The sequence below is a fragment of the Zerene cesonia genome, chromosome 18 (assembly GCF_012273895.1).
Source record: "Zerene cesonia ecotype Mississippi chromosome 18, Zerene_cesonia_1.1, whole genome shotgun sequence".
Taxonomy (NCBI): domain Eukaryota; kingdom Metazoa; phylum Arthropoda; class Insecta; order Lepidoptera; family Pieridae; genus Zerene; species Zerene cesonia.
The window spans coordinates 411,229-427,933 of NC_052119.1; the positions used below are offsets into that span (position 1 = coordinate 411,229).

A 16,705-nucleotide genomic window follows, 5' to 3' on the forward strand; every position below is an offset into this window, starting at 1 on the left:
TTTTTTAATTCTATATTTATAAAAAGCACCGTCTGTAAAACATACAAAATTTCGATAGACTGTTTTATTGGCATCGTTAGCGTTATATTATAAAATTGAAAAATGGTTATTGCAATATAATAGTATAAAATTTTATTGTTCATCACAAGAAAGTAAAATATGTTTCGAAAATTACATTTGCACGTTGAGCATTAATATAATTATCACTACTTGAATCAAACTAAATTAACTCAAACCAGTTATACGACGCATTGTATTTTCATTGTACATATTTATTATATACATTAAAAATTATCAATGCGCATTAAACCAAATTAATATAATGATCCCAAACAGTCTTGGTAACCACACTCCTAAATGATTATATTTTTAATAATATCATTATTATCGGATAATCTCATTTGTAAATTAATTCACGTGAACACAAATATACAATAAACGTAAGCAATTATTGTAAATAAAACAAAGGAGTGCAGTGTTTTCACTTAAATAAAAATCAGTACAGATACTTAATTATATTTCGATTAAATTAAATAAAATGCTCATAAAATACACTTATCCAATACCGTTAAAAGTGACATAGAAAATTTTGGTTCCTATAGTCTAATGGAAGTTCAGTCTGCGAGTCAGTGGTACCCGAGTTGTGCTAAATTACCAACAATGTGGGTGAGAATTTTCATGGCTGGCAACACAGACCGGTTTCCGTTTAATGATAAAACTTATAGTTACTAAAATACGGCGTTACTAGCGAGATATAGTTGCGATAAATAGTGGGGGGGAGACAGCTCAAGCCGTCTTCTCCTGTTCGATGATGTCCTTAGTGGGGAGGGGGTTCTTTTCGCATGTCTCAGTGTGCTTCAGCTTGGTTGGGTCGAAGTTTTCGATGCCGTTTAAGAACTTGTTCTTCTCTTTCTCCGCTTCGATAGCTGTTGGAGGGGTAATTTATTAGTTGATATATAATGTTGTGTATAAGGTTATTGTTTCTTGTAATATTTCGGAAAGTGTAGAGAAAATATAAATTGCTTTATGATTATAGTATATAATTTTCTTTTATTAAAGTTTAAAATTACATCTAATATATTATAAAATTATTATACTGTTGCAAATTAATGAGACCATCCTCATTCACCAAAACGTAATGAATTTAAATGGATCATGGCCTGAACCCTCATAGGGCTTGTGTCCCAGCTTTGGACATAAATGGGCTGATGAATATAATTAGAAAAAAATATACATTCAATAATCATTACATTCGTGTATTATATCAGAACGTAAGATATTTTCTGTTATAAAGCATTTTAATGGTATAAAACAAAAAACAAGTAAAAAAATATTATGTTTGTATTATAAATCGATCCCTCATACGTTATGATAATATAATAACATTACGTTATGGTCTTATGTCTCTAGATGTCAACACAACACATTCATTTCACATTTCGTGTCAATAGTCACACATTTCGTGCAAGATCTTAAGCTATAAATAAAAAAGATAACGCAGGCGCAAAAATAAAAAAAGCGTATAAATAAACCTTCTATTGGTGGCAGGGGGTTCTTCTCTTCAGTCGTCGTGTGTTTCATTTGGGATTTGTCGTAATGTTCAACTCCATCCAGTAGATTCTGGTGTGCCTTCTCAGCTGCTACAACTGTTATAAAGCATCGTGCAATGCTTAAGCAAACGCATTCAACAATATAAACGGTGCATACATGCGTAAATAAACGAGGTAAGCGAAAGATGTTTTGACGTATTAAAAAATATGTAAAATAAAATTGATTTTGAATATTTAAGCTTTCACATAAATATAGTAGGAAAATAAAGATAGTGGCATTCGAAATGAAGGATTGTATTATATGCAGGTTAAGATTATGTGCGTATGTATAAAATCATAACATAAATAAAACGATATTTCAAGCTTGAATCTTGACCAATGAAGTTACAATTCATTTCGTTAAGAAATCATAAATAGGTTGCCGCTTCTATATAGGCAGAACGTAAAAATAATGCTGCAAATTTGTCTTCAATTTTTGAAGCTTAAGATAAATTAGCGTTATAAAGTAAAAAAATACATATGTAAAAAATAATTATATACTATGATTAGAAAATTGTTTCTCATATATGACGCACCATCTTTGTCAGGGAGCGGGTTCTTCTCCTGTGTTTCAGTGTGCTTCAGTCTGGTTGCGTCGAACTTTTCAATTCCGTCAAACAGGGACTTTTGAGTTTTCTCGGTGGCAACATCTGTAAGCAATAGACAATTCGTTACTTTTTAACGATTATGATTATTGTGTTTGTTAGAATGTTGGACTTACTTTTTAAAACCATGCTTCGTATTTTATTGAACACTAAAAGCATGATCTTTGGGACTTAAAATATTCAGTGTTGTTATAATAATAATGGAATAATTTAATATTAATAATCTGTATAAATTGCGGATTGGCGACATATATAGGTATACGACACATATTATAAAACAGTTTTAGTAAAAAGGCAATTTGACATGTCTTAATGCTTAATTGTGATTATGATAATGAAGCATTCTACGGTTTAATTTAAAAATTACACTCATCACAGTGTTATATCTTGTAAAAATAAATTTCACTGTCTCATATTTTTACTGAAAACGGGGCGTTACACTAAAAGCGTCATTTTAGGTTGTCCAATGATGATGGTTTGTTAAAAGATGCAACACACGTCGTTAAAATGTGTTATCGCTTGCATGGCAACACTCATTCCTTCACGCACAAAATACCTAATGCGTTGGGCAGTACATTTTTTTCAACTGTTTCCGTTTTCCTCAATGACGAAGTTTGAAATTGCTCAACACCTTGAAGCAGTGCTGTGTGTTGCTTTTCTTTTGCAACGTCTGTTTAAAAATGTACAACTAGACCGTTTAATATAACGCTCCAGGTTACCTACATGAATGTGTATTTTAAAATGCCTAGCGATTTGTAAATATAGCATTTAAATAAGAACATATAAACATATAAGTATAGAAATTAAAAACTTTTCAACGGATTTTAAACGCGATTTATTCATTATATTATTAACCCGACGTTTCGAACACTTTACAGCGAGCGTGGTCACGGGGAGACTGCTCGCTGTAAAGTGTTCGAAACGTCGGGTTAATAATATAATGAATAAATCGCGTTTAAAATCCGTTGAAAAGTTTTTAATTTCTAAATGTATAATACTCGCGTGAAACCAAACACAAGAAAATACTAACATATAAGTAGTTTAAATAAAATATTTGACATAAACAGATAAATTAATATTAGAAAATGATAAATTACAAATATACGAAATTACGTCGACTGTGCCCTTTCGTCCAAAATAATCAAGCCGTTAAAATTCAAGACCTTACCTTCTGCTGATGGCAGAACTATTTTCTCATTAGTGTCGACGTCACGAAGGCAGCTCGGGTTGAAAGCCTCTAGCTGGCTTTTGAGGTCGGTGGCGACCTTTGGGAGGTCCTTGAGGGAAGGGGCATCGACTGAGCAGGCCATTGTATTGAGATCTATAACAAATAATTATAACAATTGAGTAATTCATATAAATTGAAAGTAAACGAATATATAAATAGAAAAGGTTGGCCCTTACATTATTATTGTGACATTAAAAAAAGAGGTTCAAATCCCGCACATTAAATTTTTTCTCAGTTATTTTTCTTTAAGTTTTCAAATCATTAAAGAATCATTAAAATCGATTGATTGACCCAGTAAAAAGTTATGAGGTAACAACCACCAAAAAAACAGTACAATTGACGACACCCTCGTTTTAAAATGCTTGTAAATACTATGCAAACATCTCACGATTGAATCATCACTACGAGTATTTCTTGAAGGCGGTCTACGCTGCATTAGCCGCGTAAATCAAGCGTAAACAGTAAACACATTATGTGGATTGTGGACCAATACGAAAAACATGTTAGCATTAACAACAATGGACCCTTCATTGCGATGCTTTAAATGATAAGCTTGGAACATTCCAGAGTCATGATTCTTAAAGGGATAAATGCTATATTAGTTTACGAGTATAGGTATTTCTTAATAACAAAAATATATACATCAGTGCGTATATTAATCGTTCAATCAAACAAAGAACCAACTGTATAGGATGAAATAGCTAATAAACGCTATAAGCTATAATTGAATAGACTTATACAAACTTGTTGAGAAATGGCATATACTCGTATTATAGGCTATTAATGGGATAAGTATAGGTTAATCTCAAATGTCTCATGTACGAATTCAATCATTTTCGTTTCTCTGTAAAACGCACACAAATGCAGTAAATATCAAATTATCAATAAATGACGTCAACTATTATGGGTAACAATAATAAGAATGGAATGTTTTTATTTTTCATATCGCAAGAGAGATTGTTCTAGAGAATAGAAGCTAATTATTGAGAAATTAACGTAAACTATGAGTGTGTGTGCTTTTTTGTAAAACTAACTGTATTCTCGGGGCAATGCCTCACTCACACACATATTATTGATAGATAAATGACTAATAGATACATGGTAATGACTAATAGATTCTTTAATTTTTTTCTGCCATTTCCATTTTTAAAATTGTCTCATTTAGGTCGAATTTTAACTAGTTTGCAAAAAATTTCTATTTTAATAATTCCTTATATTTAAAAATGTTGATTTTACATATCAGTCACGATTCGTGTATCTTTTATTAGTGCAGAAATAAAAAATTAAATACCCAAAATCCATTCCAATTGAATTGATTAAAAAAGTAAATGCAGCATATCAGTCACCGTAGACAGACAATAGCTGAATACAAAATACATCGGACAATGTTGAGCTTATGTATACTGTATAATAATAAGTTACAATACATCCTGTCCACGAGGGATACAGCCTTTGTTCGAAGACACGAGGGAGGTTGAGGTTTTACAAATAATCACCTATTCATATTTTATGCAGACAGTGAATGGTCTCGTCTAGCCTATGTGAAAAGGCTAAAAATAGTGACAATTAAGATACGAATTCAAGCAAATTGGCGGGATTATATTTGAGATTTCAAAAAAAGAACGGCGTAGGTACTATATTGTCTTATTTTTTATATTTTTAAAGAAAAGTATAAACAGTCGTATTTCAAGCTAGATATTGTGCAATAAATACCTCTGTTATTTACAAATGGGGAAAGATAAAATTGCAGCCAAGAGCATTGCAATTTTAAAGCATTATGTATTTGCAAGGACATAAATCAACTTAACGAATCTCCGATATATTTATAAAGCGCAATATATCAATGCAAATTGACGTAAATGCACTAGAAGTGTCATATCAATTATTTTAATGTAGCTCTTCTCTGATATTGAAGAAGAATTGTACGGAAATGACGTCAATAACAAAGGAAGCAAATCATTTAAACAGATGACATTCGGTTGGGGCTGCCATTTTGTAAACATCACCCGATAAAGTTACAGAAAACGTTTTATATCTATATCAAACAATGTAAGATGCGGGTTCTACAAAAGAGCGACTATTTGCCATTACTACGACTTGAACGACTATCAATGTAGACTAAACAACCAAAATTTTATATCGCATCGGTGATGTAAGAACAGGTGTATATTTTTGCCAACAGATTAACTAAAAACCCCTAACAAACGTCTAAACTTATACCTGAACAGTAATTATTGCGTTTTCTCCAAATTATTTCACAATAATGATGTTACACGGTACACCATGTATAGATATGAATGCGTTTTGTTAATTTGTAAATTACACGTACATTAATATTTTATGAGCTTGCAGTATAAAACCTAATGCAGCTCCGAAGCAGGTTTAATCGTTCTGGTTTTGGTACTCACATGTTACATCAATATTGAATACATAATTCAATTTTACAACTAGTTTTATTACAGTTAGGGGACTACAATTTATGACAAAAAAACGGTTATGAAATTTATGACCAAGTTTATTTGATTTTTAGGGTTTTTTGAGGCACAATGTTTTAAGTTCTCTTACTTTAGCTAATGTTGTTTAGATTATGCTTTCATAGCATTGAGAGGAATGATTTGTATTAGCCGATAAGGTGTCTTATTGATGAGTGGTAGTGATCACTTTAAATCAGCTGGCCCACCTGCTCCATATGGGAAATAATTGGAGTTTAATTCTTATTGATATAAGTGTAACGTGAAATGTCATTTAAATTTATATTGAAATGAATTCATAAAGCTGATATTAATATGACTTGTGGATTAAACTTAACAGTTTTTGTTCACTCCATCAGACAGATTTTTTACCTGCGATTAAAAATGATGTGGCGTGTTATGATTAAGCAATAACGCTTTCCAATTTTGCGAAGTTTTTACCTGGTTGGCATAAAAATTAACCGACATCACGCCAATGATGTGGTAAGGAATGGTCGTCGTAGGAATTCACAAAATATTTTCTCTATAATGAGAAGTTAAATGTATATAAAAAGGCAAACATTTTGCATATCAATTGATAAACTGTACAAACTTTATTGTCACCCTAAGTTTAAAGTTAATTTTACGTTATTGTATAGATGTTCCTATATGGTATTATTTATTTATAGGAATAATGACTCATTTGAATATGTTTTTAATAGACAGAATCGAGCTGTTTGAATGGTGAAATTGATGTCAACACATTTTTTTTTTAATCTGTACCCTTAAATTAGTCACAGGTAGGTACACGTCATACTCAAATAAAATTTACTTTGTCGTGCAAAATAACAGACCCGATCATAATTATTTCTCGAAATGCCGTCATGACTCATAACAGGGAAAAGTGTTATTGACCGTTGATGGATATTATAATGCTTTAGTCTACGTACAATCTAAAAATGTGTAATATCATAGTGTTGCCATATGTAAAACAAAAATTTGACGGCTAACACATTTTGGGTAAATTCAGTAACTACATCTACAATACAAAATTATTATATCACTCTTTATTAGTTAAATAAACTTTCCAACACAACTAAGCATTACGAAATCAACATATTGTACTCTCAAACAATCGTTCACCGAGTCACTGCCTTATGTATCATATGTTGCTCTTAAAATCAACCGGCCATTGTACATAAACAGTTATCTCGTGTCAGCCTTTCCACAACCGTAAACGGTAAGACAAGTTCGCTTTAAAATTGATTGTGAGATTAAAAAAAGGCCGGCCATATGGTCGCCATGAAAGAGATCTTTGTACACAACACTTCTTTGAGTGTTGTAATACTTAATTGGAGTTTATGACATCGTTTGCGTTTGGTCCATCGTAAAGATGCAATATGGAATGATCTAGAATATTCTTATAAATAGAAATATTCTATAAACTATTTATGAAATTAGATATTAGACAATCATGCCCAACTTTATTATGATATAGAATCTCATACTTAATGCCCGAATGTCCTAAATACTTTAAAAGATATTATACTTGGCATATAAATCTTATTTTACGTGTTCTGAAGCATTCCAATAAATGTTGGCACGCCTCCAAGGGTAAAATAAGTCAAATTTGTTTTATAAGGCTTTCTATAACAGATAATTATGAAGAAATGTGAGAGCAATGAATTAATAAAGTTATTTTTTGGGTCGACACAGGCGCCGCCGGTTTCGCACGAATATTAGTCATGTGTTTTTTTACTCGCTTAATTAACTGGTTAAATATGGGTATAATATATTCAATAAATTGGACAGTATTTTCACGATTAAAGTGTAATTTTATTATTTTATTATATTCTTAATTTATCCAATTACCTACACCGTTTTTTTCTATAGAATAATTACATGTGTAGTATTTATCCATGTGTAACAAGGTCGGAAGTACAAATCTATGCAGTTATAACTGCAACAGCACATGCGATATGTATTATACAAACTAGTTACTAGTTGAATGAGTCTAGTAATATTAACCCCTCTCAAAATCTGATCTATATAGCTAGCAAGTCATTACTTGTAATGAAGGAAATTTAGATTTCGTTTTATTTCTGCAGACCCCTCGTCACCAATTATGATGTTCACAGAGCGAATGAGTCAGTATGCGAACCGCTGTATAGAAAGTTCTAGATTATTAAAATTTCTCTGTAAGGAGCTTAGAGCGTCGACTAATCCGAGAGATTATGCCCGATAAAATGTACCCAACCCAGGTTTCATTTCACATTTTCTTTTGATTAAACGTCTCTGATTGAACGCTTAATGAAAACCCAGCGTTGATTTGTGTGTTTATTGACTGTTTTGTGTATTTATGGTTCTTATATTAGGCATTTTATTTATTTTATAATGTATATCCAATTGGAATCAGTTCAGAAAAATTAAAATATGCTTGACACAAAACTTTATACAAAATATTTAATCATTTGTGCCATTACTGAAAGAAATGTGCGTAAAAATGAATTTTTCGCACCTAAATAAACATTAGTGACTGTCTACGTTTTTGTGAAATAGAAAGACAGCTTTAAATAAACAGTAACAGAAAATAATGCTGATTCACTTTACTAAACCGAGTAAAGTAGATAATAAAACGAAATTTCTAACTGAAATTGATACATTGAATATCTTTAAAAGCTGCTATATAATTTTACTGTTTTATGACTGATTCTACTAAATTTCACGCCGTCATTGAATTAAATTGCTACAATTTGGATGGAAGTCGAAAACGATTCCACAGTATAAACTACGCATATAGTCATGACTAAAAAATCGATCTTTCGATCGAAAGTACTCACTGCAATTCTTGATTAAAATCTATACTAATTTTTATAAAGAGGAAATGTTTATACGTTTGTAATGTATGTACCTAAACTACTGCACTGATATATAAAAAAAGTTTACTTAGATGTACCACGGGCGAAGCCGGGGCGTAAAGCTAGTATTTGGTAAAATACTCGATTACACATAGAATATCTTCTAGCATGGTAGTTAGTCATTAAAATTCTACTAATTTTCAATGACTACCTTAAATCATTAATCCGTGATTTTTATCGCGCCAAACCAAACCTGAATAATTTAAGGTCATAAACATGCTGTGAACTGTCCTTTTACAGAGGACAGGTGCAGTAATGGCATCCATTAAAACGCTATATAATCTTGGTCGTTACAAGAAACACAGATAATCTTGCCATCGCATTCGTTCTAGTTGGATTCTAAAATTATCTAAATCTACAATTCCAGACTACGTATAGCTGCTTATAGTCATCTGCAAATCTCTACACGACCTTGTTTCTATTAATACTACGCATTCCTTCTAGTATGACAGGACCAGAATGGCGGCCAGCCTTGTGCCTCGATTGTCAACAAGGTGACCCCACTGCGTATGACTTTTTCACCGTATATGGAAAACTCGATATGGTTGCGAACTTTTGAATTAAGAATATTGATTTATGTGCTCAAAAATAACACGCTTCAGTGATCAACTTTGTGTTGTAAAAAGATAAATTGGCAACACTTTCAATCACTTTTAATTATCGTATCTGTTTCGTACTTGAATTTCGAAAAGTGTAAAAGTCATTAGTTGGATCTATTTTGTTTTACTTATTGGATCGCTTTTGAAATCCATTCCGCAACCTTTTTTCTAATAAATTCCGGAAAAACTAAATAAAAGAGATAGGGATAAATACCAGGTTCTTTTATAAATATACTAAGACCTCCAACAAGTATGTTTGTTATTTGAAAGCATCTGTTAACAGGAGTTAACATATCAAATTGCAGGAATTCACTTGAGTCGGAAGTCCGATGACTTTAGCAGGAAAAGTGCATCATTTTCGTATTGGTGCCGTATGGCTTCATCAACGAGTAATTAATTACCTACTATGGTTTACCAGTAACTTGTATTAAGTATGGGTATATAAAAACGTTTTTTATATACCTACAGACCTGACAGCCAGCAGGTTCACGCACAAAATCCTGACCAGCACATTTTTCCATTAAAAAAAAAGTTTTATACTATTTATGCTAGGTATATTCCAAATTTAAAAAGTATGTAAATATTGAAAAATATATAATTGCAGTACCCTTTTTTATTGTTGTAATGGAATGAACAATCATCAGAAAACAAAATATGATGACTACTCGTATTAATAACGAGAATATACTGAACCAAATAACAAACTTGATGATTCGGAGATTTGATAAGATTTAAAGATAAGTAGAACAGGTTAACAAATTCACACAAATAAGCAAATAACATATCGATTTTAAAGATATCACTTATAATTGCCATCGAAACGGCGAGCGATAGACAGAAAATTAATAAAAATTACTTTAAGTATAAATGTTCTCTCTAGAACCTAAGGTAGGAGTATTTTCTAAGATAATTCATTATTTATATTTAATTCTGGGTCCCGTGGTTTCGTCCATCATCCAAACAGCATACCTTCTTAAGACCACGAGCATATACTTGGATCCTCAACTCAAATAGGAAATTAATATTCAACTATATTTGTGCTGCACTTTATTCGTAAAAGAGTCAGAGAGACTTTTGTATTTCTCCCAAATGACAACTTTAAAAACAAATTGCCGCATAAACATTTAAACAATTTCTTACTTATTACATTGTACGCAGTTTAGTAACTTCCGCCTAGACTCTAGAGTTACTTAAACACGTACAAAAATGCTTTGTTGTAAGTTTTATACAAATGTCACGTAAAGATCACCGAATATATTCGAGAATCTTCATATCTACTGAGAATTTAAATGTGATATTGACATGATTGGAAAATAGCAACTACAGAGTCTCTTGCCGGCTCTTCTCTGTAGAAACTGCCTTCCGAACTGTTGGTAAATGTTAAAACTGTATTGTAGTATGACGACAAAAGTGTTTTTATAACAAGTCTAATTGAATAAATAAATGTTTTTTTGAGTTTCAATCATTGAATAATTCGCTTTATCTGAATATTTATATTTTCTCAAATAATTTATGCAACTAAAATCTATTTATTCAATTTTATGAATAATAAATCATATTTACTGTCTGTGATTTCGGAATAATGCAGTCGTTAAATAAACACTAATTAATTATTAATCAGTAGAGTGAGAATAAAAGCAATACTCATAAAAATGCGTTAAAATATTAGTTATACCTATTATCTGTGGTTATGCTTAACACTATTATATTTATAAAATATTATCTTGCTTAGCTATTAATCAATTAAAAAATGTTCACATTAATTTTCCCTTTAAGAAATCTAATAGAAACAATCACATACTTAATACTTACTTCGAATTTGGAATTTTCAAAGATCTAATAGATCGCTAAATGAAAATTAGTAATCTCCTTTTTATTTTAAAAACTCCACAACATGGCAACAACCATATAGGAACCTACTATTAGACAAGAAAACGCTGCTCATCACACAATTGTTTTCTAGTATTGATAAATAATGGATCTATCGACGTAAATGGACACGCTCGATGCTATATTGAATATTCCTATTTTATCACGTACTTAGAAGAACAAAAATGGCGGAACATGCATTCCGTTTGACGCATCTATTTTTCAAGGTTTTACAAAGCGCCCTTGGCAAGTCAGTTAAATGGAGACGAATAAAAACAGATTCTTTGTCGTAAAAATGCCTTTTGATTAATAAAACAGATTCTTGATTAAAGCTGATAAGGATTAAAACATTTAAATTATTTAGTCAAACGAAAATTCAAAAGTCGAACAAATTGATTTTGAAACATGCAAATCAAAAGATTTTATTGTAGAGTTAACAAAAAGGCATGGATTAAGAATGCAATTAGAAATCATTTTCGTTATAATCTATGGTCATAAATTTATATAGCTTCAGTAAGTTTTACCCCTCTAATTATGCTATGATTACTCAAACAATCCTATATTTTTTGCAAAGAGGAATATAATATGAACGTTCGTTAAATTTAAATGCATTGCATAGTGATTCATTATGTTATAATAGTTTAAATTAGAATGCGCTAAACGTCACGGTGTCAACGACCCCGCGCCATATTAAGTACGACGTCAAATCAAAAATTACGTTTTAAATTTTATGGAGCGTCAAGCGGAGCTAACAATTAAGATTTCAAGAGCATAAGCATCACGGATGGCTGCTATCGTGTGTGAGCTATCTTTTTATTAGTTTCGTATCTAATTATCGCACTAATTAAATTTATTTTGATGCTAACTGGGAAGTAAGTTTATGATAATATTTTCGCATATCACAGTGTTTAAAATTCAAATTTGAAATTTTAGCTTGAGGGGAAGCATACTACGTCATTTTGTAAATTATGAAATTAGTCAGTCATTTATAATGCATTAATTTGTGTTAGAAATAGAAAACGTAAAAAACGGCATCCACTGAATATAAATTTAAAGTCATTATGTTATTATTGCTGACAAAGCGCGCAATCCCCTCGCAGTATTGATCTACATTCTACAGGATCGCAGTGGAGTGCCTGCTACCTAGGGTGGTGTCTGCGAGGGATATTCGGAAATACATAGCATCTAGATATGTACGCACTTCAAATGCCTAGCTTCTGTAGGCTGTACTTAACCCTAGTTCGATGGATGCTTTTAATTATAATCTAAATGAATAATTACTATCACGAAATAAATAGAATATAAAATATCATATTTATGGTAATTGTTATTTTTATAAAAAGTTACATTTATGTAACAATTTATTCTTTCATTAATATTCTGCTTTTTAAAGTTCGTTGCGCTCCTAGAATCATAATTCATAAGCTATTTATATTTATACACTTTTTTCATAAATTCTGCGCATCCGAAGCGCGCAAATTATTTTGTGTATTAATAATAAATTCTATAATGTACATAAATATGTATACAATTATTTTATTCAGCATTAACCTCTTTAGTTTCAACCGTAGCATCATATTGTCCTATAGTTTCTATGTAAAAACAACCAATATGTTATTACGCGCCATATGTTATCTGTATTCCAAATTTCTTCTAAATTGGTGGAGTCGTTGTTTATAAAAAAAATATATTGGCATGGAATTCAGTTCCGTAATATTTATAAGCTATACCACAGATAATATATTACTATACTAAGCTATACTGAGTTGAATGGATGAAATATACATATTTAACATTTTACAACATGTGCTCGACACTGCATCGCACCCCCGCTTTAGGTATTAGGGTTGTTTGCTCTCAATCGATTCCATTCGGGAAGTTTTTGCATCTCTTTCCTCCCTCCGAGGTCTCCCTCACAGGCCACTGTCCTGTCTGAGCAGGTTATAATTGCAAGTCTAGTATCTATTTGTATACGGAAGATTTTTCTCAATTTTCTTTAATAAACTAATCTTTCTATATTATAAAGAGACAAGAGACTTGCATTTGGGATATATACTATTAGATCGATTTTAAAAATTCTGTGAGATGAGAGAGCTACATCTCAGATAGCACTTTTACCTAGTAACATTGACTTTTTTTCTTATGCCGCCCTTGCAAATCCGGGATAAGAAGGTAGTAAATATTATAATATTAAAAGTATTTTTAACTTTTTCCATATGAATTACCTAATCATAAAAATGTTACAGTTGTTTGACTAATATATGTTTAATAACAAGTGAATGAGATAGGTTGCACACATTAACTGCGTTACATTGAGTCTTCTTGTCCACCAGGCTGCCTGGTAGAGATCGCTGCTTTAGCGATAAGACCGCCTGTTGTGCTCTTTTGATATCAGATTATATTATTTGCATTTGTATTACTTATTTTTGTATGGTTTGGTATTTATATCATCTTGTTTTTGGGATTTGAACTCCAAATCCCCCCTCCTTCCTCCCTGCTACGCTCATAATAGTATAATATATCAACTAATTAATATGAAGTTGTTTTATGTTTTTATCACAACAATACAAGCATGATTCATTTGTTAACCAATGAGTTTAGGTTTCAGGAAAATATTGTTCGAACGCCACACTATATCTGAATAATAAACTGTGGTCGTTAAATTTTCATAGTTTAAGAACTAATTAATGTTTCAGTGAAGTAAATTCCACGTAGCTTTACGCTAAATTAAATTAAAAATAAATTATTTCATGTTATTTTAATAATGCGCTAGCTATTTTGTAATAAAATCATAAATAAATTAAAAATATTTTCATAACTGAGAAACGACTCTCATGTTGATGACGTTATACAGTCTGAACCAAAATAAATTTCGTCTAATTCTAATCAAATCTATCTACACTCAATTATGTTACTATAAATGGTAGCTTAATTGAAGGAATTATCAATTAATTATTTCGTGTACGATCACATTTATACGCTTTGATGCGTGAAAGTGGGAAAGTCTGTCGTTACATCAAAACCGGTTCATGTCTTTTGTTATAAATGTATTTATTTATGCGTAAAATAAAACGAGAGTGGTGAAATCAATTTAATAAATGAATCTATACGTAACTAAATTTAACTAGTTACCAAAATTGTATCAAAGTTCTTTAAAATAATGCTATGATGTTGCGATCATAGACATTTTATGGCCATAAATGAACACTGTTTCAACTATTATTAAACTTTCCTTAAATTAAATCAATTATAAAAAAATTCAGTAATCAAATCATGTACTTAAGCACATCATTATGATATATTCTTTTGACTCACGTCCTAAAGTATTGATTGTAATTTAAATGCTTGAAAACAGCCTGATGTCAAGCATGTGTTCAACATTAGTCAGCTGTCTATTTTTAAAATGAACTAATACGCTTCGAGCGTATCCTTTAACGTCCTTTTAGTTTTAATTTCAGAAAAAATGTGACTTCCAAAAATATTCTGCATCGGATTTATTTCAAGTGATGAACGGATTTAAAGTTGAACGACACCATTTGTTAACCGGTACGAAGTAATTGTATTTATTAACATAACTTTGCACGATGGGAAGCGAACCATAAAAGATAGTTATTCTAGCTTATATATCGTTCTAAATTTTCGGCACGAAATGTCTATGACTCATGCAATGTTCCGAGTGCTCCCCTTAAATAAAGTCACCCTCACACGATCATTTAATCGTTCCAAGTATCGATTTATATGCGTAAATTATATGATTACAATAAACAGAGATGTGGGTAATATAATAACGTAAAACCTTGTTTACCGTCAAGTGACCACGGTCATCTCGTATTACTCATGCTAAAGGGAATGTTTTATCCATGTCTTCATCGTCCAATGCATAAAATGAACAAAAGTACACGCAACGGCGGATTGTTTTAAAAACCGTATACGTAGATGAAGTCATGCAACCGCTCCCACCCGGCGAAATAAGTTCCGTTATTGACACAAAACAAAACACATGAAACGCTAACTTTACTTTTCAAAAGTTTAAAATCGAATTCGATATTTTTAAATTGACGTACGGAACTAATATTAAAAATAGAATGCCAAAATGTTTACGAGCAATTTCCACGAATTACATGGACAAAGAAAACTCAGTAAACAGCCAAGTAAAAGTAAAAGATGACTTACCTATTTATTTGGTTACGTAGAAAAATCACGTACACAGCGCTCGACGGGCGAAATGCGACTGTCTGTCTGTATTGAAGTACAGCGGTAGTATGCGGGACCGATAAATCGGGGGTGGCGGGCGCGGTGCCGGCTGTCGGTTCGTCGCACCTATAGTTGTTATGCTTATGTACCACGTTCGATGATTCATTCACATAAGTTATCGTTAAACAATACAAAGAATAAAAATTTAAGGACTTACAATCAACATGAAGCGTCACTCGTTGACACAGATAAAGCAAAAGTGGTTGCAAAACAACAGTTTCAAAAACGGTCTAAATTATTTAAATTTTAACGTAACGCACTAGTTTCGAACATATATTTAGATAACGAATATTTATTTTTCCATGTATAAATCCTATCCTACTAATATTATAAATACGAAAGTTTATAAGGATGTGTGAGTGTGTTTGTTACTTCTTTCACGCAAAAACTGCTTAACCGATTGCAATGAAATTTGGTACGTAGATAGCTGGACAACTGGCATAACATATAGGCAACTTTTTATCCCGATAATCCTACGGGATACGGACTTATGCGGGTGAAACCGCGGGGCGCAACTCGAATCATCCACCTGTACATGTACTCAGTAATGTGATGAGGTATACTTTGATATTTTCATTCAAGAGAAAATGAAATCATAAAGATCATCAATTCTATATGTTACTTTACATTAGAATCCTGCAGCCATATAATGTACATATTACGAGTTACTACATTCTGTGTGCGTACACGAGACTACGAACATACACAAATATCTAATAGGTATATCGCAGTACGCGGGCAGGCATTGATTTTTTTCGTCGACCTTAACCTTCCGCATAGCTTCCTGTTTCTAAAGATTAGAGAATGGGGATCAGTAATCTCAATAATAGGGCTTGGGGTTCCTAAGTCTTATATCGTGTAGATACTTAGAACAATCCATGTATAGAAAACTATTTTTTTATTATCATGTACTTAGAGGGGGTTGGGATGTATTGGAGAGAAACCGCGACGAACACCCCTCCCCAAACCATTTATATTCAGACCGAAAGCCTATCTAAATTGCTTTCTGCCTATAGTCGTCACACTGAACATAATAGTAGGAATATATATCGCACGAATATTTAGAGAAACAAAGAGGTTTATCTAAGTATAAGGAAAAATAACAATAATTTATATTTTGTAATTCGAATTAGAAGAGGACTTTATATTCAAATGCTGCGTTTTAAATTTCGATCTTCATATTTTTTAATAAT

The 16,705-nt window shown here is 31.6% G+C and overlaps 1 protein-coding gene across 2 annotated transcripts; it reads right to left on the reverse strand.

The window, feature by feature from the left end:
- On the reverse strand, positions 1-15,589 carry LOC119833755 (thymosin beta). 2 transcript variants are annotated; one of them, XM_038357926.1, is made up of 5 exons: positions 15,432-15,589; positions 3,363-3,515; positions 2,126-2,239; positions 1,533-1,646; positions 1-926 (listed from the first exon to the last, which is right to left on the reverse strand). In XM_038357926.1, the coding sequence occupies exons 2-5, from the start codon at positions 3,502-3,504 to the stop codon at positions 787-789; spliced, it is 510 nt and encodes a 169-aa protein (XP_038213854.1). In that variant the 5' UTR covers positions 3,505-3,515; positions 15,432-15,589; the 3' UTR covers positions 1-786. The 2 variants fall into 2 exon arrangements, with proteins under 2 accessions (XP_038213854.1, XP_038213855.1); XM_038357927.1 differs by lacking the exon at positions 1,533-1,646.
- Between the last annotated feature and the right edge of the window lie 1,116 nt (positions 15,590-16,705).

Excerpts from the sequence above, each read along its gene's own strand:
- LOC119833755 (XM_038357926.1), bottom strand. The coding sequence starts at position 3,504 with ATGGCCTGCTCAGTCGATGCCCCTTCCCTCAAGGACCTCCCAAAGGTC. Across the intron at positions 2,240-3,362 it reads AGTTCTGCCATCAGCAGAAG|ATGTTGCCACCGAGAAAACT; the intron begins GTAAGGTCTTGA and ends TATTGCTTACAG. Across the intron at positions 927-1,532 it reads CCCCCTGCCACCAATAGAAG|CTATCGAAGCGGAGAAAGAG; the intron begins GTTTATTTATAC and ends CCCCTCCAACAG.